The sequence below is a fragment of the Passer montanus genome, unplaced genomic scaffold, assembly GCF_014805655.1.
Source record: "Passer montanus isolate IOZ18808 unplaced genomic scaffold, ASM1480565v1 scaffold38, whole genome shotgun sequence".
In the NCBI taxonomy this organism is placed as follows: domain Eukaryota; kingdom Metazoa; phylum Chordata; class Aves; order Passeriformes; family Passeridae; genus Passer; species Passer montanus.
Genome location: NW_024368596.1, coordinates 1,077,930 through 1,102,685, shown reverse-complemented (window position 1 = coordinate 1,102,685; position 24,756 = coordinate 1,077,930). Strand labels below are relative to the sequence as shown.

The 24,756-nt window shown below is 42.8% G+C and overlaps 1 protein-coding gene across 5 annotated transcripts in view; it reads right to left on the bottom strand.

Annotated features, from left to right (window-relative positions):
- Positions 1–24,756, bottom strand: part of HTR2C (5-hydroxytryptamine receptor 2C) — a 216,437-nt gene that overhangs the window by 8,928 nt on the left and 182,753 nt on the right. For 4 of the 5 annotated variants that reach the window (XM_039717617.1, XM_039717620.1, XM_039717619.1 and 1 more), the window contains one exon: positions 5,821–6,021. The exons of the other annotated variant lie outside the window; for it this stretch is intronic. In XM_039717617.1, the coding sequence (XP_039573551.1) occupies positions 5,821–6,021 (201 nt within the window). The remainder of the gene's footprint in view (positions 1–5,820; positions 6,022–24,756) is intronic. 5 annotated transcript variants of the gene reach the window in all.

Sequence of the window (24,756 nt, the reverse complement as noted above, 5' to 3'; positions counted from 1 at the left end):
CACAGTGTTTCTGACTGTGCATTTGAAGGAGGGTGATGAGGATCCTGCTCACACCAGAGCTGCTGCCAGGGCTGGGCTGCCCCAGGCAATCCAGCAGTGATGGTGCTCAGAACCTCAGACACAAACATCAGCCTCCCCCTTGCTCATGGGAACAGATCTGGTGGGATGGCTAGGCTAATTTCTGTCAAAATTCTTCAAATGCACTGTCACCATCTGCTGCTGTCCCAGGCAAAATCTTTCACTGACATCTAGTGACAAGATCAAACCAATCCAAGCACCCTGAAATCACCTCAAATCCCAAGGTACTTTCCTTGCTATGAATTCAGCTTGTTATCAGCCAATATGTTCTTCCTCACCTTGATAACTTTTGGTACTGTGCTGGGGAGATCAACGACCCTCTTGGGAATCATGGAACAAGCTCTCAATCAAAAAAATGTCTTTAGATAAAATAACTTTGTAGACAACTCAAACAAGAGGGAAACAGGCACCTTTTGCTCTAAGTTATAAAGCAAACATTTCTGTCTCACCCACAACCAGAAGGCAGGTCTGAAAATGAGCAGAAGCCAGCCCTTCTGCTCCACAAGAACTTGCAGCCCAGCTTGCAATGCTAATGCCACCTCTGCACTCTGGTGAGGCAATCAAAAGTTATCAGACCACCACCACCACAGCACCTCTGCCTACAAGCCAACCAGCTATGATCCCCATGCTCTCAAGAGAAGAATTTTAGTCAAACTTACCCTGTCACACATTCAATGTCATATATAAAAAGGCAAAAAAAATTTAAAATACATTAACACAGTATATTTTAAATCTCCCAAATCTGGAGAGATATTAACCTCCCTTAGGCTTTACTAGTATGCAACCATTTTTCTCAACAATATGTGTGGTTGCTGTCCTTCTGTTAAGGCAGTGCTCATAGTCAGAAATGTGTATGTTTTTCCAGGAACTGGAGGGTGCCTGTCTAACCTTTGCTTTGCCAGTAACAGTGGTTTCAGCACTGCTTCCTTGTGTCCAAGTGATGAGCACGGAGCCTGTCTGCTTAGTGGGAAAGGTTTGAGCAAAATCCCAAATGAACACATTTTGACCTTCCATGTGTTGTCTTCTTCACTAGCAGTGGTTTTGCCCCTTTTTTCCATGAAATCTGTCCAGAGGTTTGTGATAACTTGAAGTCTGCAAAGAAATTCCTGGGGTTGTGGTTTGATCCCGAAGCATGATCCCCCAGGAGCAGCTACAGCCCAGCACAGAGCAAAGGGTTCCAGGAGCAAACACATCCCACCAGCACAGGAGCCATGGAAATGCCTCTCTGAGCAAGCCCCTGGCCCCAGAGACACTGGTGGGCAGAAATGCAAACAGAACCCTACACGTGCTCAGGAACTGTGACCTCAGGGAGGCTCTGAGAGCTGTTCCAGACCCCTTTTTCTCCATGCACAACCTGCCCTCAGCACATCCCCCTGCCCTATGAGACCACAGTTCCTTTTGGAGCAACAGTGCCTCTCCAGGGATGTTCCTCAGGCTGAGGATTGTCTGCAGTGAGAGAGGGGAAGGCTTAGCTGGTACCTGGGGGCTCTTGAAGGACATCATTAGAGCAGCTTGCAAGCATCAGGCTGCTCAGCCCCTGAAAGAGACAAACACTCAGGGCAGAAGCAAAAAGCTGTGAGATGTAAGTTCACTTAGTCTGAGATGAGTGTTTACTGATCCTCACAGCACACATTCATACTTTTCATACTCTTCCATATTTCTATAAATAGATCTCCTCAATAAAACAATGAAGCACTATGAAAGTTAAATGAGGATTTAAATTTCATTGTTAAACCTTAATGGTTTATCGTATACACAAACCTCAGGTTCCTCCCTGAAATCAAAATTATAATCTCATTAGTGAGTCAGAGAAAGAATGAAAATGTTTTCAAACATCACACACACACAGACACGCACACAATTTGTGGCATCTGCCTATGGCACTGACACACAGAGCAAAATTGCCCTATCTTGGTCACTTATGAACTAAATTGAATTTACACTGCTTGTGAGGATGTGAAACTGTGAGCTGGAAAATTGGTAGCATGTGTAATTTCAGCACTCTATAGCAAATGACCAAACCTTGAACACACCAGGAAGCAGAGGAAAAGCCCTTCCAAGCATATATTTGGGTCACAAGGAACTGCAGAATTAAAATGTGTCAGTTATTTTCATATCAGAAGCAATGTGTATGTACCTCCCCATCAATGAAGTGCTTTCATTCAGATTTTCAAAGGGATATTTTGTTTATTGTAATGTCACCCAGTTAACACTTTCTCCTGTATGAGCCAGTGTGCTCCCAGGGTTTGGCTGGTTCCTTACCCCTGCTGAGCCCTGCAAGGGGATCTCCAGTCACCTTCCCCACAGCAGGGCAGAGGGGCTGGTGAGATGGTCAAGTCCCCAAGTTACTGCTGAAAACTTTGAAACTACACAAAGCCTGAAATCTTGAAACAATACCAAGATTCTGCCAGCAGGCTCACACCTAAAATTGATTTTTATTTTCAATTGTGAGGATATTCCTGTTGCCTGTGTTTTGATTTCCAGCCTCAGCACAGTGCTATCTACCACAAAACTAATTTTTACAAGCCCAGTCCTTTACAGCAGTCACTTTTTCTCTAAGTGAAGACAAAAATCTTGCTCAAGTTATGTTTGCTAAAGCACAGAACAATTGTCTGTGATATACTTTAATCTGGAACAAAGAGAACTTTGGAAAAGACCTATTCACAAAGAAATTGTCAAGAGACAGGAGGACTCTGTTATGTTCCCCTACTTCAAAAGCTAATCAGAAGTTTAGGCTTGTGCACCTTGACAAATTTGTAGCTTAGTGAGCAAAGAATCTCTTTTATATTTTGCTGCCAGCATTAACATTTCAGAAAAATGGAATGCAAAAGCTACCAAATTAAGATAAAGTACATGCTTTTTACTTTTTATTTTGAATTCAGATTCAGAAACTGAATTCAAGATTCTTTGCATGGAATGCTTTTAAAAGTTTCTTCATCTGAAGCAGGATTTAGGAATTGCAAACTGACCAGCCTGCACTTAAGTGCTGCTTTGAATTTGATGCTTAATCACAAACAGAAATGCACAAATTCTTTTGTGACACTTAACACCAAAGTGTGGATGAATTCATTTAACCTATTTCATCCTCCTGAAATTAACACAGGATTTCACCAAGCCTTTCCAAGTGACAGGGAAGGTAGTTAAGCACCAGAAAACAGCAACAATACACTTTGAGGGAGTTCTCTTTCATTCCATGCTTGGTTTATTCCCATGTCTGCCACATCTCTAAATTCAGGTAGTTAAGCACCAGAAAACAGCAACAATACACTTTGAGGGAGTTCTTTCATTCCATGCTTGGTTTATTCCCGTGTCTGCCACATCTCTAAATTAATTTATGAAGTACAAATAGTTATGCTAAAATGAGCTAGATACATACCAAGAGTACTTTTCTTTCTCCATTTAATGCAACCTACTGCATTAGGTTGTAAAAGTAAAAGGGTAAGCCCTATCATATGCACTGTGGAGAAAGTCTAAAAGCATTTCAGTGCCTGAACAGACTGTCTGAGGAGTGTGAATTCTGCCTGTATCTTCAAAAAAATGGATGCAAGCAAAGGCTCTCCTAGGTCAGCAGTAACTGCATCAAAGAGAACAAACTGAACATAAAGCCCAGATGTGCCGCACACGCTCCCAGCTGTGATCCTACCACAGGAGGCACACAGGCACAGCTGCACCCCGTGTCCTTTCCAGCCTGCCCAGGACAGCCCCCCAGAGCTCTGTGCACCACAGACATCCCACAGAGCAGCTGCTCACAGCTTCCTCCTAAAGAATTTGGGGTGCTGGGGAACAGCTGCAGCACCCCTTGCCTTATGGAGGGCTGACAAAGCATGTGCCTTGTGGAAAAGTGCCATTCCATCTCCTTTCCAAGCTGTGTCTTGTAAGCTTCATTCTTTCACCTCTTTGACATCCTATCCAGTGCAGAGTGGTTAAACACCTCCTGGGGGAGCTGGGTAGGGGGGAGGTGTTTGCACTGTCCAGCAGCACAGTCACCTCACCTGTCCTGGCTCAGGTACCTTTTTCCTTGGGTGCAGCAGAGGTCACAGTGTGCCTATCTTCCATCGTCATGAGCCCAATCCTCTCCAAACAGCTCCATGAAGAGACTGGCATGTGTCTTTACTGCTTGGTCAGGCACCAGCTTTCCTTACCAGTCTGCTGACTCAGTGAGCCCTGCATGAAGTACTTACTTTTTCCCTTGGACTCAGAGTCCAAACCACAACTTGTTCCTCAAGGCGTCAGTGCAGGCAGCCACCTTCAGCACTGGCAACATTTCTAAGGATACGTCAGCAACATCTAAGGCAGCGCAGGCAGAAATCTTCAAGTTAGCTCCAAAAATGGAAGCAGAACAGTTTTATTGCCCAGTTTTATATTGGTTTTGCAATGTGATTTATACATCTTAGCTGGGGGGTTGTCTATCAGCTCTCCCTCTGTGTTCCAGTGCGACATGGATCTCAAATTCTCTGCTGATTCTGAACTGCCTGTGAAAATCAAGCCCACGTAAACTTGTCCTCATGTGACTGCTCTTATGTACTGAATTCATCAGCTTTCTTCCCCATGTCAAATAGAGAGCACAGAGAGTTTAAAATAATAGTAATAATAATTTCAAAAAAATCTGAAATTAATTGATTAAACCAAATACAATTTCAATGTGGATTATATTACCTAGGGGAAATGTAGCAGGCCTGTGACACATGAAAATTTGTTTCTAATAGATATTCTTGTTATATTCATGAGGAGAAAAAATATATTTTCCCTAATTTATCATTTTTTGGTTTTCCCCATAGCCTTTTCCCAAGGCAAGATTCTTCAAAATCAGTCCCTGTAGCACCCAGACATCCAGAATCATATTCCACTTCTAAAGCAGGCAAAAACCCAAGAGAAATTCAAATACCTGGAACATGCTTTTCCTTGCAGTACAGCACTGAAAGCAAAAACCACTTCATAAAATAGAAATTAAATGTTAAATCTCTGTAGGACTGCATTTTAAACAAGCACAAAAGGCAATACAGCAGATGGAAGTGGTCATACAATTCTGCCCCTGCCTCAAATGTCTCTTTTTTTAAACACATTTAAAGAGTTCTACAAAAATTTTTTTCTCCACATAATTCTCAGTATCACAGAGTCATCTTGCCATCATTTTGTGTTTTGTTCCCTATTTTACTGCTGTTTTATTTATTGTGCTTTATCAAAGTAATACAAACATGTCTTCTGTTATGCCTACTCCTCATTTACTAAGACATCAAACTTGCTAGCTCAGTACCAGCAGCAATCCAGCTGTGGCAGAGAGCAGCCCGGGCTATGAAGGCTGAGCAGGAGCAGTAAACACCTCGCTGACAGCCTGCCTCCAACCCTGGGCATCTCCACTTAAACCATTACCAAGCCTTGAGAGAGTTTCACCGCAGCGACCGCAGCGCAGCCGCGCACTCTGAGCTGGCCGGGCTCTCCGTGCCGGGCTGTGCTAATGCTGTTTTCTGCTCTGTTTACACAGCAGTTTTACAGCACCACTTGTCCGTGTTATTGCTGTTATCTGCACATTGACAGGGACACAGCAGCAGTGGAGAGGGGTGGTGCTCTGAAAAATGACTGCTCCCACCAGCTGCAAGGAAAGGCTTCCATTTCCAGTTATTCTGCTCAGGCATGCAGGCCAGGGAAATTAATTTGAGTATCCTCTTAAAAAAAAAAATCCTAAATGAAAATTGGAGTAACACTATTATTCATTCAGACACAGTCAAGAGCCACGTTGCTTACCTATGGATATGGTCCAAACTGCAGCAATTTTCATAATGGCCTTGGTGCGGGAATTGAAGCGGCTGTGCTCAATGGGATTGCGAATTGCTACGTACCGATCAAGAGAGATGGCACAGAGATGCATAATAGATGCAGTTGAAAAGAGCACATCTAGGGAAATCCATATAGGGCACAACTGTTTAGGCAAAGGCCAAGCATAATCTGAAACATAGAGAGAAAAGAAATGAAAGGAAAAAAAGGAAAGGAAATAATTCGGGAAGCTAGGCCATCATTTCTGAGAAACCGTTGGGATATTTTAGGTCTGTGACACCAGTAAGGGGCACGTGCATGAGGGGTGGTCAGGAAACTTCTCGTGGGACTTCTCTAGAAGTTCCTGGCTCTGGACACTCCATAAACCCACACAGCCAGTTCCCACACATCTGGTTTCTGTGACCAGTAACTAAAGGGCAGTGCCTGCAAGCGACCTTTAGCACTCTTCCCCACTCTTAACCTTTCTTCCATATCTTTACAAAATCAAATGTTACATTCCTTTATAACTCGTTCATCACATTGTTTTCATGGATTGCAAAGAACTTTGTGGCATTAACTTGAGTCAGATCCTTTCTAAAACTCCCTTGACATATCTGTCTCAGCTTCTGTCTGCTGAGGAGAAAGGTAGCAGACAGTTTTTGTGCAGTCTAACACATAGCTAAATGACACTACTTCACCTTCTCTCCCCAGGCAGTGTCTTGATATCAAAGGAATACTTGCCTCCTTACAGAGCTGCTGGGACTGAGTGGCTGAAGTTCAAAAACTGTTTTGAAGATAGAGTGGGGTGTTATTCTTTACAGAAACTATGTTAGCAAACAGACCAGACTCAATAGCCACATCTGACAGCAGCTGGCACACAGCTCATTTGGGTGCCTTCACTTGTTAAACAGTTTACTCAGTGCTGAAGTACAGCTTGAGAATAAAAGTGACCCAGAAAGATCCTCAAAGGCCACTGATACTTAAATCAAAGCTCAGAGAAAATTGATTTGTGAATGATACCCCCACATCAGTGTTGAGAATGGATTCTGTGAGATCAATAACATGTCCTGCCAAGCTCTGGGCTTCTTATCAAAACAAATCAAGAGTATCTATAGCAGCTGAAAACATGAGAGACTTCATAATAGTTGAATAATGAATTCTTGTGTCCTCATTCAGAACATGAATGTCTAAAGCAATCTTGAAGTTTACCCCAAGGATCAGAATCATCATTCTGCAGAATCAATGTTATATTAAGAATGGTGCAGCTCCATCCTACTGATTTCAAATGGAAAGGATGAAACATTAGTCTCAGAAATCAGTTTGAAACAAATTACCCAGCCAAGAGAGACCCAGGATACCTTCATGCAGAAACCTGAGATTAACTGAACCAGAGTGAATTATTATGAGATGTCCCAGAGAAGCCGAGGAACCTTTCACAAAGAGCACAGCAGAAGGAGATGGACACATTAGTTCATTTTACCAGTGGGAAACAAGCAGATGAAGTGCTAAGTATTCACCAAACCCACACAGCCAGGCCTCAGCTCTGGGGAGATAAGCCACTCATTTCAGGGAGTTTGCACCGTGTCTATTAAATGGACTGTGAGTGGACTGAAATCCACAGCAGCGAGCATTTGAGAGGTCCCTTCAAAGGGAGCTAAGTAAAGCACTTTGTGGCTGGTGCATCTTTACTTTAAAAGGCACCTCTGCTGTACAAATGAATAGAGCTTGATTAAATATGACTCAGCCCCTTTATAACACTAGGATCAAATTCTCTGCCTCTTGCTCACTTCACACTTTGTTATAGCTGAGGACATCGTTGCCATCAGCCTGCAATTGAGCTCAGAGCTGCAGCTAACACACCTTGGATTTGCTGGGCGATTCCTCAGGGAATGCTCTGGGGAAGAACAAGTCAGAGATCCTACAAGTGGTATCTGTGCTCCCTGCACAGCCCCAGGGTGTCTCTGCCAACCCACACTACAGCACATTCAGCACACTTTACCCCTCACTACTTCTCTGAGCTGCCAGAGCCAGCTTTGTGCTGATATGAGCCACGAGCACAAAGCCCCGAGTGTGCCCTGATGGAGGGAGCAACCCTGGCATCTTGTGCAGCGTGACCATGACTGTGCAGCAGCCTCTGCAGAGGGGAGCAGTGACATTGATGGCTACTCCCCACATCAGGCAGATGGCCAGGAAACCCCCAGTGGCTCCAGAAAAAGACAGCCAGCCTCCAGGCTTCCTGTGCGTGGGAGCCTCTCCAGGCTGAGCCGTGGTGCTGCGGCGCGCACAGTCTGATGCCTGACATTTGCTAGACCTGGAAGAGGTTTCTACAGCAACCACCTTTTCAGCATTATTGAATGATGAACATCCTCTCTTACTTCTTCCTTCAAGCTATCCAAACACTTCCAGTGGCTGATTCCCCCTGGAACAACTTCTGCTAGTGAAGTGAGCCAGCACACCTCCCAACCCAAGAGCTCCCAGCAGCAAAGGCTGTGAGGAGAGGAGCCAGCACCTGCTGCCAGCCCTGGCACTGCAGGAGCCACAGACACCAACACACCCAAGCCATGCTGCCCACAACCACTGCCCAGGCAAACTGGCTGGATGCTTTTGAAGATAAATTCCAAATCCTGTTAGTCCTTCCTGTCCCAGGGCGCTCCATTACATTTCCAGCTGAACAGCCACGAGTAGACATTTTACTTTCTCAGGAAGTTTCCTAAAATGATCTGCAATAACAAAATGTCACTCTGGAAATGTGTAGAATGGCAGCTTGTAACACATCACTGTAGCTCGATAGGAAGGGCATAATATATATTCTAGCTCAAAATGTAATTATTTTTAAGTAAGCATGGTGCGTGCCTTTGAAAAACACCTACACAGCCTACAAAGCCAGTAATTTGTAAAAAAGGAAAAACAGCTTTATTCTAATTCTGTTTTGAATAAATGTACAAAACATAGGAAATGTGCCCTGTGACTGTGCCAAGATGCAAACAAGGATTAAAAAAAAAATCTGTTAACGATGTTATACCTTTAAAACAATTTTATCCTCAGAAACACTCTAATTACAGAGGGTAACATTTCTCTAATTTGTTCTTTTTTCTCTTATTTCATTTACAAAGAATAGCAATTACCCTATATTTAGAAGAGCAGATGACTGAGTGAAATGAATTCTTGGGCCCCAGCAACTCTAAGATGTAGTAATTGCATTTCCAGTGGAAAACATTCATCTCAGTCCAAATTTGGCTCCAAGAATGAAACAGTGCTAAACACCTGCATAAGCAAAAAACCAAATTTTCTGTAACAACCACTGATTTTTGTACCTTGAATTAATCTGAGCCCTTAAAATAATATATTTAATGCACTGGCAAGTAGACCAGTGTAGATAGGTAGATAGGAGAGTGCTGAAGGGAATTAAAGGAATGCAACACATCAAAACAGAAGTTGGTATTTCTTTACATGCATGTAATCAAACCACAGATTTTTTTGCCTCCAGATATTTTGTGGATGGTAGAAATTTACACTGGCCAAATTCACAGAGGAAAGTGTATAGAAAACTATAGCAGTAATATTACTTTGAGGTCAGTGTTAGTTTCTGGCTCTGATCAGAATAAAATCAGCATGTAAAAATCCTTGCAAGAAGGAAACTTCTGCAGAATATTGCTTCAGCCTCTAGGAGTGAATAGCATCTCATGGCATCTGTGGTTGATGTGGTTCCTCACAGGACACATGGGACAAGCACTCATATTTAACCAGAAGTCATCATCCCCAGGTGGGATTTCATCTCCTGCCCCAGGATGAAAAAGCAAACCACAGTTTCTGCGTGTCACTGAATAACTGAGATGAGCACAAACTGCTGGCAGAAAAACAAAGAAACTCAAAGGCATTTTGGCAAAGTCACAGATCATCTCTGTGTGTAGTTAATTTGCTGTCAGATAAGAGCTCCTTACATTTTTTGTGTTTTTCATCAAGAAAGATGGCAGCTATGAAACTGAGTCACTTTTGTCAGAGGCTTTATGCATATGGGTAAAAATTGTTGCTTAGCACTGTTATAGGCATTGTTCAGTGCATGAGAGTCAGAATTATCAGCTACTGTAGAAGGAGGTGACTGAATAATCCAAAACACAGCAACTTGAAGCAAAATTAATTAAGTCAAATGGCAAAACAGAATTACTCCAGATTGTAGGAGAACAGTTGTACAGAAAAAGAAGGGAAAAAAAAGTCTCTTTCTTGTACATGTTCAGTACTTCTACAATGCAATCTGCTCCAGGATATCTCCTGGGAAAATCTAGTATAACACCTAGAACAAATCTGGAATAACAGCAGCAAAATACCTGCTTACACAACAATAAAGTGAAGAGTTATGTAAAATTAATCTCTGTATCTTCAAGAGTTTTTCATGAGAAACTCACAGCAATCTGCATCAATTATTTCTTTTCCAGCCATGAACAGGAATTTGGAAAAGGTTTCAACACACATTTGTTGTGCTTAGCCAGTGCCTTGTATCTATTGGGATGGATAAAAGGATAAAAACCATCCTTCAAAATGACACAGGAAAAAAAGGTATCTTTTGTCTCATTATGCCATTTGACATGTATATACATATATGCACACTATATATATTCCAAAATGAGCATAGTGCCCCAAGCAATGACAGAGCTCACTTGGGTTTCTTGCAGCAGCAGACAATGCAAACAGCAACCCAGGACAGACCCCAAACCTGTCACTTTCTGAGAGGTTTTGCTGCTTTTGAAGATACTTCCACACATCCCAGGGAAACCCACTGTTGTGGTTTGTAGAATAAAGCCTACACTTTCCCACTGCTTTTTACCCCCACTGCACCATTGATGCAACTGCAGAACTTTGTACAAACCAGAGTTTCCAGTGTTCACTTTAAAGTTTCATAGCAGCCACAGGCTTTACAAAAATAGAAAGCAATTACATACAGTTTTAACATTATTGCATTGCATTATTCCCAAGGGAATGAAAGAATTTAAATTATTCTCTTCTCTCTCTCTCTCTTATCTAGGAAGTAAAGCATTTCTAAGTCTGAAATACCACATCAGGGAAGAGTAAGGCTACGTTATCTCTTTTCTGCTTGTTTGTTTTCCTCAGATTTACATAGACAAATGACTCAGAGACATCCATATCACTCTGAGAGTCACACACCTGAGAGTGCTGAAAATCTCCATTGTGCCCAGGAAGTACAGAACATCTGATCCTCCACAGCCATCAGTGTTTACCACTGTCCACAGAGGGGTTCAGGGACATGCAGCCTCCTGGCTAAAGCAACAGCTGATCTCAGGGGCAGCACTGCCAATCCTTTTGATTTTATCATCAATAGAGTGGAATTTTAAGTTTTTCCAATATACTGAACTCCCGGGCACCAAGTTACATGAGAAATTATGTTTACCTTTAAGTTTCTAGTGTGCATTTTTCTAGAGGAAAAAAAGGCTGTCCTAAGGCTATCTGGATCTCTTAAACATCACATGTTCCAGCCCAGCCAAGCACAGGGACATAATCTACACACAAAGAATGATGGTGACTTTCAGGAGAAGGACTCTGTTCTTCAGTGCTGCAAATGCAAAAAGGCTTGAGTGTCCCAAGGGGTGCTGAGCAGAGGATGGGCTCTCAGGTGATGGGAAGGCCAAGGGAATGGAGGAAACCACCAAGCAAGAAAAGCAGGGGGCCCTGTGTCCAGGCACAGCATTGGAGACATCACTGCTGGCATCCCACACTTGGCTTGAACATCTGTGAGTAGAAGATGCCATAGAGCAACACCACACTAAGGATTTATTTGGATCTGTGCCACTGCTGGGTTGTGACACTCTTCCTGAGCTTTGGTTTTCCTCTGAGCTGCTTGTTTTACAGCTCCTGGAGCTGTCAGCATGGCAGAGAGCAGCAGGAAAAGGGCATGGAGCAGCGTGGTCTCCTTTGGAAACCCCTCACCACTGAGGGAAACTCTAGAGGAGCCTCCAAAGACATTTTGGTTCTTGTCTCACAAGTTACTAGCAGTGTGGTCTCCTTTGGAAACCCCTCACCACTGAGGGAAACTCTAGAGGAGCTGAATGTGCCTCCAAAGATATTTTGGTTCTTGTCTCACAAGTTACAGTGATTAATTGATGGGACTGTATTTTACTGCAAATTAAACAATTGCACTCACATGCTGTTTTAAGAATTTTAGCTGTTAGATTTTCCTTTCTATCCAGTATTGCAATGACTTCCAGTCTTGACAGAATGTGTAAGAAAGAAGGAAAATTAAAGCTAGAACAGATATAATTATCTGAGCTAGGGAAAGGTTGCTTGAATACCATTTAAGTAATATTTTAAATGCAAGAAGCCAGCTCTCCATACACTATACTTTAAACAACCCTGTTAATAAATGGGATGTTTTCTAAGAACCAAACCTAGTGAATGTTGTTTTCATCCCAATGTCAGCATCTCTTCTCTTATGGAAATATAAAATCATTCTGGTGCGATTTGTCATTCCATAAATCCATGAGTTATATTGATTTCTTCATTTATTGACAGAGACTAAAATTATGTTTGAAGCCAGAGGATAAATTTCTACGCTCAGTGCTGTTCTCTGCTCACAGTTATTGATTTCTTCATTTATTGACAGAGACTAAAATTATGTTTGAAGCCAGAGGATTTCTAGGCTCAGTGCTGTTCTCTGCTCACAGCTGAAGCATCTGTAGTTGCATCTGGAATTTTTGCATTGAGTGATATGGACAGTTAATGGAGCAATGGCACAATTAATTGAATTGTTTCATCAAGTTCATATAAAGGGTTCCTTCCAGCCTTTTAACTCCAAGAGAGCTATGATCTTTTCACACATTTCTGAGCTACATGTTCTTCATAGTAATTGATCTAAATGAAACCACTGCCTAATAAAATATCCATAACAGTAAACATTTTCTATCCACTGATGTTCTGTATGCCAGCAGAGCACCAGGAGAGCATCCTCTCCTTCAGTTTCCTTCATGCAGCTCATAGATCAGCCTTCACCTGTTATTTAAACACGTAACAAAACAACAGTTGAATGAGCACCATGCTGGAGAGTAAGCCCAAAAGCAAACACAGACCTCACACAAATACCTTCTAAACATGAGAATATAAATATTGTCAGATAATCTGTCTCGTAACAAAGTGCACAAATGTGTCAGTAACAGGTGGTTTTCCCCGGTTCTGATGAAATTGAGAAAGATCCATTATCACAAGAAATAGCTGCCAAAGCATACAGATCATTTGAGGAAACTAAAATTCAGAACTGAAAATGATGTGGCATTATTAAATTACAGCTGACTGCTGAGCACAAGGCATCTGCTTGAACTCAGAGTTCCTAATACCAAATCAAGTTTTTAAACTCTGCCTCAGTCCTAGGACTGTCTCTAGGGCTAGGGAAAGGACACAAAACCAAAAGAGTTGGTTTTTTTTTTTTGGGGTGGGGGGGTATTTGGGTTTTTTTCAGCATAACTCAGTGGCAATTCAGATGTTTGTGCTATGCTGACATCTGCCTGGGAGCCTACATGGGATTAATCCTCTTTCTCATCTCAGGCTCCCTCCTGACAATGCAGCTGGACAAACTGGCCCCCAAATCGTCATAAAATACCTGATATCAGTAAGAGATAAAATATTCCTTGGATATAAAGGGTTTCTTATTCAGAGCACACAGATCTGTCATCTTTCACTAGCCAACATTTTTACTAAATCTTCCAGGAAGATGACAAATTTGATAAGAATTTACATACTCACTGCAAACTTTGTTCTGCAAACCAGCAGTGCTGGCTCTGAGCATAGGATGCAGATGTTTGGTCTGCTATACCTGGCATGTCCATTCAGTATTTTTCCCCATGTCTTGGGATATAGAGCATGATGTGAGATCTGCTGTTTGAAAAGTGTCAGTGATTTTGCCTCCCTCTTGCTGCAGGCTGCCTGATGTGCCCAGGATGTGATCCTTGCTTTGGCCCCTGTTCAGTGCAGCCCTGCACCTGCACCAGCCCTGTGCCAAAGCAGAGTGTAACCCACACTCAAGAGCTTCAGGGAATTTAGGGATATTGAAGGATTCAGTGAATCAGCTTTCCCATTAGGGACAGTGGGTTAATGCTCTGCTGCACTTCATGCCAGTGTGAGGCACAGTTTGTTAGTTGAGGTCAAAACCCTGTACAAGCAGTTGTTGAGACTGATGCTGGCAAGAAATCACTTCAGCCAAAGGAAAGAAGCCATGTTTTGGTCGTGCTTAGAGATAATCATTTTCATTCTTGACATTTCTCAGGATTTGCAAAACACATTCCACATTTAGCTTCCTCCAAGGAAGCTGATTCCTCCAGCTCTGATTCTAAGTGATTAAACAGGTAGGAATGCCAGTGTGTGAGTGTTCCACAGCAGCCACTGCCAATAGCAATTATTTGGAGGTTGCTAAGAAGCCTGGAAATTCTGGTCCTCATCCTTAGTGCCATCTACTGACCTGCTGTCACTGCATCCCTTGGATGCACACCTCTGATGCCCTGTGAAGGCTGACCTAGAACAAAGACTAGACAGAATTAAAGAATAAAGTAGGGATTTATTAAAAGGCCTCAGTGGATGTACCTGGGGCAGCACAAGAGCCCAGCCAGGGCTACACCCAAGATGAACCAAAATGGTCACAAAATCCCTGACTGGTCACAGGGTCTCTCACTTTGATCAGTTCTGCTCCTTTTGCATATTGGAATTAATTGTCCAATTGCAGCTTTAGGCCATGAATTCCCATCCTTCTTGTCTTTCTCTCTTCATTCTACGTTGTTTATGCTCTTGGGCCTGAGATTTGGATCATTTGTCCTTGGTCCCCAGCTAGAAAAGGAATTGTTTTGTCTCCCTGCTCTGTGCAGAGAGCTCACCATCCCCTAATATGAATCTGAGAAGTACACACTAAAGCAGCACAGAATCTGAAAAAATATAAAAGCTAAAACCTGAGGCAAGTTGAAACCTGAGGCATCACCTCCCACTTGCAAAGCATTTCTGCCCCTGTGCCCAGACCTCTCCTGACCGAGAACACACTTTTCATTACAGCAGAAATGTCAGGCTGGAGCTCAGCACCCTCAGGGCTCTCTCAAGGGAATAATTTGCTAATGAACGCTGTTCCACGTGCAGTAATCCCAAGGAAGTGTGTGAGCAAGTGAGCAAGTGTCACTTCTCTAGCAGTTTGTTGATCACCATGTACCAGCTCAGCAGAGAAATCTGTGCAGGTGCAACCTGCCCCAATTAAAAGGCAGCACAATGAAGGATCATGGCCATTGCCTAAAACAGGAGTGGAGGACAACTCATCCTGCATGTAAACAAGAGACAGGCATTTAATTAAAGAACTCTAACAGCAATCTAGAAAATGCCTGTATTGCTAATCAGTTCTGTACTCTATAGGAATAGCCTGCTGAACCATGCATGTATACAAAATATGCCCAGTTTGCACCCAGAAATGCACAATTATCCAGCAGGATTCTTGATGTGTGGTGTGACCCAGACAAAAACATAGGGAATTTTGCTGATAACTGTCTTTTAACTGAGGAATAAGATGTAGAAATGAGAAGAAGCAAACAACAAGTGCTGCTGAAATAGACCAAGTTATTTAACTGTTTGATCTCTTCTCAAATCTTGAATACTTGAAAAATATTATTTCAGTAGCCTTTATCTTCCAGCACAAAGTCTGAAGTTAACATCAGTTACCTAGCAGTCCTTCTCCACTTCTTCCCCATTTTCCCATAATTCTTAGACGTTTCCTCATTTTGCCACACCATGGAAACCCTGGAGGCTTCTATCATAGGCCTGGAAAATAATTTTCCACAAGGAGACTAGGTTTGAAAGCTTTATTGGCTGATAATCCTGCTAGGGAGCTCATTTCTCTCAGCAGCACAGGAGGCTTTCCTAGACAGCCCAGACACCCACAGGACATGGGGAGAGACAGCAGAGAGCTGCAACCCCCCCACCTCTGTCTGTGGTAGCAAAAAGTACCAACATTAAAGGCTCATGATGGGGACTGAGGACAGAATCATGGTCTGGGGATGTCTCTGCACCAAGCCTTGGAGGGAAGAAGGCCTAGAGCCTCTGCCTGGGCATGTGGCAATGCTTCCCTTTGCACCTGCCAAGGCCTGCAGGATAATTCCATCTTCAGCCCAGGAGCAGCCAGAGCCACAGATGAGAGGGGGCTCAGCTGCTGGCCCTCCTGTAAGAGCCTCCATTCAGACTAGCTGGGAATCAGCCTCCAATATGACAAAATGCTCAGAGAAGGCTGGCTTGCCCCAAGCCCCTTGCTGTGAACAGGGCAGGTCACCCTGTCACAAGCACCCAAGCATCCAAAGCAGCCCTGGGAATGCAGGAGTCTGGGAAGGCTGTCTGGGAATGAAGAACAGGGTTCCTGCAATCCTGCTCACCCCATGTCCTCCCAGAAGAGCTGTTACATCCCAGCCAGACTAACGAAATGTGATTTAAAATCATCCCTTTACTCCAAGCAACAGATTTGTCATTTAATGTCACAACCCAATTCATAAAACCATGTAATGTGACGTTAAGGATTTCCATGATTGTAAGCATTTAGTGCACACCTTGTTACTGGTTAAAGCTGCTCATTTCTCTGAATCTGTTATAAAAGACTTGAAGTTGGAATGTGATTTAACCTGAAGTTAAGGTGTTTTCCTACTGCAGTGCTTACAGCCCATAATATGCCCACTTGTTGTCAAACTGTTGGATAAGGACACATAAGAGTCAACTCAGCACAGCTTTTCTTACAGATCCAAAGGTTTAGAAACACTTCAGACTAAGCTATGACACATACCTCCATCCTCACATTCTGAAGTTCAGGTGGCATTCCTCAGCCAAAAACAAAACAAACAGGCAACAACACCAATCCTGCCTGACTTTCTGTCTCTCTCTCTGACAAATGATGCAAATACCCAGTTTTGAATCCTGAGAAGGTCTGTGCTGAAAACTGCAGTTCAGGACAAGTGATCCCATTTCCCATAACAATGTTTTGGCATGTGGACCCTATTCCCCATGGGTGACATCAGAGAAAGTGAGAGTTAGCATGTGACCACCCTCTGGGTGCAGTTGTATTCCTCTGAGTTTGTAGAAATTGTAGACCTACTGTAAGGTCCATTCACATGAAGTAGAAGTTTAATTTAACATGGATAAATGAAGCGTGGGCGTACTGATATATTAGAAAGAATACTATTACCCAGAAAATTATAGTGGTCTCATGAGGTGGTAAAGGAAATTAAAGAAATTATATTTAGTTAAGTTATATCATTGGGGGTTTTGATAGGCTTGTTTTTGCTTTGTAATCAAGTGCAACATTATTTTATTATCATGGTTATACTATTATTACTGTGTAATCTTGCACTTGATTACAAATCAAACCCAGTGATAACTACAATAATAAAATAATATGTTAACATAATAATCTAGCTAAACATAACAAAATAGGTGCTGTTCATCATGCACAGCATTGCCAACCAGTCAAAGCAGGGGATTGTCCCACTCTGCTCTCACTAGGGTGGCCTCACCTTGAGTGCTGGGGACAGTTTTGGGTGCCACAAGAAGAGGAGACTGACGACAGACCTCACTGGGGTCTGCAGCTTCCTCAGGAGGGGAGCAGGAGAGACACACACTGATCCCTTCTCTGGTGACCAGAGACAGGACACAAGGAAATGGCCTGAAGCTGAGTCAGCGCAGAGTTAGGGTGGGTATTAGGAAAACATTCTTCACCCAGAGCGTGGTTGGGCACTGGAAGAGGCTGCCCAGGGAAGCAAACACAGCCCCAAGCCTGAGAGAGCTCAAGGAGCCTTTGGACAATGCTCTCAGGCACGTGGTGGGATTTTTGGGGCTTCCCATGCAAGGCCAGGAGGTGGACTCAATCATCCTTGAGGATCCTTTCCAACTCGTAGGATATTCTATGATTCTAAAATTCTAATTGTTGTCTAAAATTTCACAAACACAAGTGAATAATATTAGTGCTGTAGTATAATTAGCTACTCCCAAGGTACAAAAGGCACCTATCCCAATATGGACTAAAAAATCTTGGAAAAGTCATTATGGAAAGCAGATAAAGTGTAAAAGGTATATTTCAAGGACTTCATCTTGAAAGTTGTTTTTCCTGTATTCATGCTTGTCAACATTGAACTTGCTGTGTTCTATCAATCAATTAATCTTGTTCTGCTGCTGTGCATCTTGGATGGACACAGCCAGTTAGAATTGAACAAGAAAGTGACTCACTGCTCTTGGCTTCTCCTGTGTTAAAATGTAAATCTCCCTTTCTGTTAATTTCAAATTGACTGATCAGAAGAAACCAACAAAAGTCCAACCGGCTGTGGCCGCATTTCTCTTCACAGAGAAAAGCAAGGCACAACTTCCCAAGGATATTTTTGGGAATCACAGCAAGGAGCCTCAGAGAAAGAAGAAACAATTCTTATCTTATTTTCTGTGCCTGTGTTTGTGCAAAAGCAGAATGCAGTATGGAGATTTTTTTACCCAAAGTGATGGGGTTTTGTTTCCTTGGCCTGTGAGGGCCAAGCACGTCTCCAGACTGTCGGTCAGGAGACAGTCACAAGGTTGTGTGCAGAGTTGAGCGCTTGGCAGGTTCAGTTCTAATGTAATATAATGTAATATAATATAGAATAATATAGTGTAATAAAGTAATCAATTAGCCTTCTGATATCCATGGAGTCCTCCTCATCATTCCTCTCCTTCGTCGGGGTCACCCTGAATACGATAACCGGTAAATTCAAAATTTTACCCAACAAATCCAACATTTAGATAGGGGAGGGAGAAGTAATTCCCATTCAGAACAAGTGCACAGGCAGAAGGGCAGAGCTCTGCTGCCTCCCAGCCCCAGCCATCAATATTCCTGGGTGTCAGACACGCATTTACAGGCTCCTGCATCCCAGTGGGTGCCAAGCAGGTATGGTGAAAGCCTGTCATCCAATTTCATATCTCAGCAACACCAAGACCTTTCCATGCAGCTGCTGCCTCTGATTGAGGATGGAAATAGACATTTATAAAAACAAGCAAAACACCCCAACCTTACCAAAAATAAACACGCTGCAAAACAAATTATACATCAGAAGATGGAGAGGTGTTGGTCTGAATAACAACTGGTCTGTCTGATAACTCCAGCACTGCTGGAGAACTCAGGCTCCCACCAATATGTCAACAGGCATGGAAATCAAACCACCCAAAAAAAACAACCATGAGTCACCAGAGCCTTATCAACCACCCTGCCTTGCCCATCAAATCCCACACCTAAGAGCTGATAGAGGAACACTTCATGTTTGTATATTACTGATTGAACTTTCTAGTCCTGAACCTTTTTCATCTAGGAAGCAAGACAGCATCTTGGGTAAGAGATTCACTCACTGCTGTCCCTGTGCTTATCAGACTGCCTGCAGGAAGAGTAAACTTTTCCAAGAAAACTTGTTACAAGCAGAAAACACAGAGTGGAAAAATTGAATATATCTTTGAAACGAATACATGAAACCCAAATTTTGATGTAGCACATCAAATTACAGCCATTTTTAACCATTTAAGCATTTGATGGAGCATGTATTTTTAATCACAGCCCAGGCTCCATGACAGGTTCATGCACAAATTCCCCTCATGCCATTAGCATCTTCAATGACAATTTTGGCAGAATAGGCAGTAAGGATCCATTTGGTTCCTCTTGTAAATTGTCCATTCAGGAAAATATTGGATTTTGTCAATGAGGCAGTGTGCAAAATAGTGCAAGGCAGAGCAATTGGCATGTGGCCCCTCTTCCATCTATGTAATTTTCATTTCATTTCCATGCAAGCAGATGAATTACATTGAGCCTGTTTCCCAGCATGTGCTGATAAAACACAAAGTAGGAACTTACTGCTACTCTTACTGTTAAGTCTCAGGGAAGTGAAGTAACTTATGAGGATATTTTAATGAATAATAGACAACTCTAGAACCAGAATTTCAAGGAATATATCATGTGAATTGGATAGAGACAGTAAAATCATAATTTGCTGAGTAGAATTTAATGATATCAATTCAACCAATGGATGGGAAAGGAAGTAGAATGAAAAAGTTGAGTTAATTTTGAGTTAATTAACCCAGTCCTGGAAACATGTATAATTAAAACTAATGTTTTACAGTGGAATATTTGTCTTACAACATATTGTTGTAAGGGAGTGGTAGAGATTTCACCTCACTTCTCTGTATTTCTCTGCATGCTGCGTAAAGCAGCTGTCTATTGCTGTATTGGCCTGCCTAATGGCAGTGATTTTCCCCATATTTTTGAGCACAAAGGCTGAGCTGGCCCATCACATCCATCTCTTCTAAAATTGCAGCAGAGTATTGATCAGGTCTTGGCATTTGACCAGCATTCAGGTTGAGCCCTTAAGGCAAGAAATTATGATATTATTGTATTGATCACATGAAGTTACCTTGCACTAAAAATAAATCTTCCTTATTTTCACACGGTGCTTCCCATAATATAATACAGCAAAAGCACCAAATATGTTAGGAGGTACACAAATACACCAAACAGCAAAATGCAGATGAGGCATCCATCTACATGCAACAACAAATTTCCTGAGTGATGAAACAGCCTCAAGTTGTGCCATGGGACATTTTGATTGGATATTACAAAAAAATTCTTCACTGAAAGGGTGGTTGAGCGTTGCAAAAGTCTGCCCAGGGAAGTGGTGGAGTCACTGTCCCTGTCAGAGCTCAGAGACAGGAGGATGTGGTGCTCAGGGACAGGGTTTGCTGGTGCCCCTGGTTGTGGCAAGTTTATGGTTTAATTTGATGATCCCAGAGGTCTTTCCCAACCTGAATGATTCTGTAAACACAGAATAGAGGCTGAACAAGGATGAAAGAGCTGTTCCATGCAAAGTCCAGACAGAGAACACAAACACAGCTGACCAGCCAGGGGTTCTGGGTTTTTCCCTCAAGTTTGTGCTGTCTGCAGGTGCAGCCAGGGAAATGAAGCCATTTGTTAATCTTTACAGCAGATAGGACCATTCCTGGAAAGTGTGGCTGCTCTTTGACAAGTGTGGAGAAACACATCCTACTGACTATTTCCTCAGCCCAATTTCACTCTGCTGAGAGCAGGTTCTCAGCATGAGATAATATGTCCCAGATATTTGGTGCATGGAAGTGTTGCTAGATTTAGCTGCAGTCACCTTCTAGGAAGGAAAACAAGGAGCTTGTGAGTAAGAGAAAGCAGAAGTAAAAGCAAAAACTTTTGGTATGGGGATGGACAGAGTGGCTGAAGCCATTGAGATGCACTGCTCTGTCACAGCTCACCCGTGATCACTGCTGTGTGTTAAAATCTGGGTCACAAATACGATGCTTCTACGTGGGGAATATTTTATTTCTCACTTAACGAATGCTAGAGTAAGGATTAAGAGGAGTCAGGTGTGGGCAGCTCCCTTGCCCCATGGGCTGCTGGCACTGCTGGGACCCCAGGCTCTTGGGGCTGGGAGTCAGTGAACATTTAACTGGGTCTTTCTCTGAGGAACAGACAGGTCAATCTCTGTGTACGACTAAAATTAACTCAATCTTGGTAAAATGTTTGCAGTTCTAGTTAAATCCTTTCTCTTGGTTTTAAAATTTTAAGAATGGGGATGAAACACACCCAAGGAGAATTCTGGGTGTGTCTCACATGGCTCCTGTGCCTGGAGCTGTTCTTCCTCTCAGATGAGGCTAAATCTGTCTGGGGGAAACACATAACCTGTCTTCATTTTATTTGGTATCTCCATGATCTGCCTGGTGCCTTTATAAAGCACCAAATTTACTGCTTGAACCATTTATCATCACAGAGTCCTTCTTTTTATACATAACAATTCAGGTTTTCTCATTATCTTGTATCAATTTCTGGTTTGCTACAAAGCATGGGAGTTTATATTTCTTTTCAACTAAACTCATAAAAGTTAATTACAATGAGGCAATGCACTTTCAAAACTACTACTGGATCTAACAGGCTATTGTAATAAAAAGTAAATAAAGATTCATGCATTTTAAAGCACATTTAGCTTCACTGATCTAGAAGCAAATTGGGCATGAGAAGATTGCACTGACAGCATAAAAACTGCTGCTGTATTTAAATTGACATCAGTAAAACAGAGGTATATAAAACAGAAATGTAACTATACACACTGCAGATTTTGGGGACTTTACACTCCTGTGAGTTTTAAAACCTGTTGTATCTTCCAAAAGTTTTGAGCAAAAGGATGAAATAAAAACTATAATTGGATCTAAAACTTTATTTGCATTGAATAAAAACATTTAAATGAGTGCAATTCAAAATTATTCTAATGAGTCATTCTTGCGCATAAAAGATTTATTTTGGTTGGGCAATTCTCAATTTCACCAAGCAAACAAGGCAGACCCATCCAATTTGATGTCTAACATATGAAAAATAGCTCCCTGATTGGCTGCAGCACACGAGCTCTGGGTAAACTAGAAAAATATAAGGCCATATGTTCAACAAGTATAATAGGATTTACTCCACTGAAATAATCTGAAGTATTTTAACATTTCCCTTCAGGCAGGGCAAAAGTGGACTCTGCCAGTTTCTTCTCCACATTTGTAGAGGCACCATCCAAGGAAGCACCTTGAGATGCCTGGGTGATAATTTGTGTGGTCAGTGCTTACCTAGCACTGCTTCCATGGTGTGTTTTGGGGTGACACCACACCTCCAGGTGAGCTGTGGAGCTGGGAGTGCTGAAAAAGTCTTGCCCCCACTTAGCAAGAGCCTGTGGAGGCTTTAGCTAACCTGCTCTGCTGCTCTCATTGCCACGGAGCTCCTGGCTTCGCTCCACACCCAGCCTCACACTGTGCAGACATGATGGGCCCAGCTGACCCTGAGGTCAACTCTGAACATCTCAGACCCTTCCAGAGCTGTGAGAGAGGAGATTCTGGAACAGGTTTCACTGGATAAATCTGAAAAGGGAAAGCAGCCCAGTTTATCAGCTTTTGAAGGAGAGTTTCAAAGCTCATTTGCCTCTTAGGAAGTACCAAGGTGAATGGAGGCTCTGTTTTTTCACACTGCAGTGTTAGGATTTTCTATTTTAAAACTGCTTCTTGCAAGAAAGTTAAGGGTTTTGATTTCATAAGTTGCTCAGAGATTTGTCCTGGCTTTCTGTTGCTACACACTACAACACACATATTTTTGTCATCAGCTTCCTAAAAGAAGGCAGCTGGAAGGAAAGAGGCTCTGGAAAATGGAAGATAAGACTGCAGCAGCTCAGTGTCTTAATGATGCTTGGTAGAAAACAAGGACACAAGAAGTCAGAAAGTTCTTTTCAATCCTGCATTCCTGTGGAAACTCCCTTTGTGATCTTTGTGATTGCTATTTCTTATATGAATTATGTAGCTCAGCACAATATTTTTCTAAGGTGTGTTTGCTTCCTTTATATTTTAAATATGTTTGGCTTCTAATCAAAACCAATTAATTAAAAAACAAAAACCCCCACAACAATCTCAGCCAACCCAGAAGAGAGGAGTTCACTCCTTTCACAGCAGGAAAAGCAAAACACAAGTGTCTTAGGGAAAGCCAGCCTCACCAAACCAACATAAAGTGTTTCATGCCAAACCACATTAAGCAACTGGATGCCCACAAAAACACACTTTAGAATCAGGCCCTGCACAGACCAGGAGACATTTCAGCACTGAGCTGAATGTTCCACACTGTGCAACTCTGGGTCACCTCAGCTGGACAAATGCCAGCTCATTTCTCATACCTGTGTGTTCCATAATGCTCCAACAGGAGCGTGCCTCGTGCTCTGGGTGAGGGTGCTGAAACCCAAGAACAGCAGTGGCATGAAAGGAGCTGCATTGCAGTGGCAGAAGAGATTTTACTCACAGCACAGCAGCAAAACATCTCAGACCCTTTTAGCTGAGGGATGCTGCTGCAGTCATGCCAAGACCTGCAGTCATGAGCAGGCAGGAAAAGAGTAAAGAGGTTGGAGGAGACAGAAAATTGCTCTGGCAGAAGCCCTAGCCTCTCTGCATGTCCTGTCAATGTTCCCTCTGGCTTTAGCATAGCCAGAATCTCTCCTCATGACATTTTTAGGAAACCATTCCCCAGGTCCCTTACGTTTACTGTTATTTACCTGTAGCCTGATGCCACTGAGCAAAACAGAGGAGCAATCCATCTAGAAAATAAAATCTAAGGTGCTCTGTAGCATTCCTGGCTTTCATTTTTCCATATTTAGGGAGGAAAAAAAGAAAGCACTGGACATGTCCTTTCAAATCTCAGAAATCAGGTCTCATGCTCCCATGCAGGTCAGAATAACTGCTTTTGTTCAGGCCTTTCTGCAAGAACCTCTGTCTGTGAGAAAACCTGTCAGACCCTTGGGACAAACATTGAGTCTGCAGTATCCTTTGGCAAGCTGTGAAAATCTGAGCTACAGATTTTCCTGGAAAAGGCCAGGATGAGCTCCCAGTCTGGCAGTGCTGCCATGTGCCAAGGCTGTGGCTCACACACACCTGACCTGCCCAGTGCCAGGCTGGGATGCTGGCACAGCCCCTCATTCCCTGATGTGGAACGTGATGGAGGGCACACCTGGAGCCTTTGGGATCTCTGCACCTCCCTGGAGGGGTGTTATTTATCCAAATCTAACACAGTGTGACTCAAAGGGTGTGAAACCTGTACATTTTATTGCAGCCAACAGAGAGCAGCCATACAGTCTTCTCCATGACAATCTTCTCCAAGCTTCTCTCACGATGGAAGCTTCCAGAAACAGAGGCTGCTGGAAGTGCTTGTGCTCTGCTCATCTGTGCTGGGCTGAGCAGCCTGAGCTCCATGGGCAGCAGCCTCATCCCTAGCAGATCACAGGCTAAAAGCCCCATTAACCCACAGCAGGCAAAGGAGCTGCTTGCTTAACAGCAAGGGGTTTGGAGAGCAAAAAAAGCATGTTTACAAATGTGGAATGTTTATTG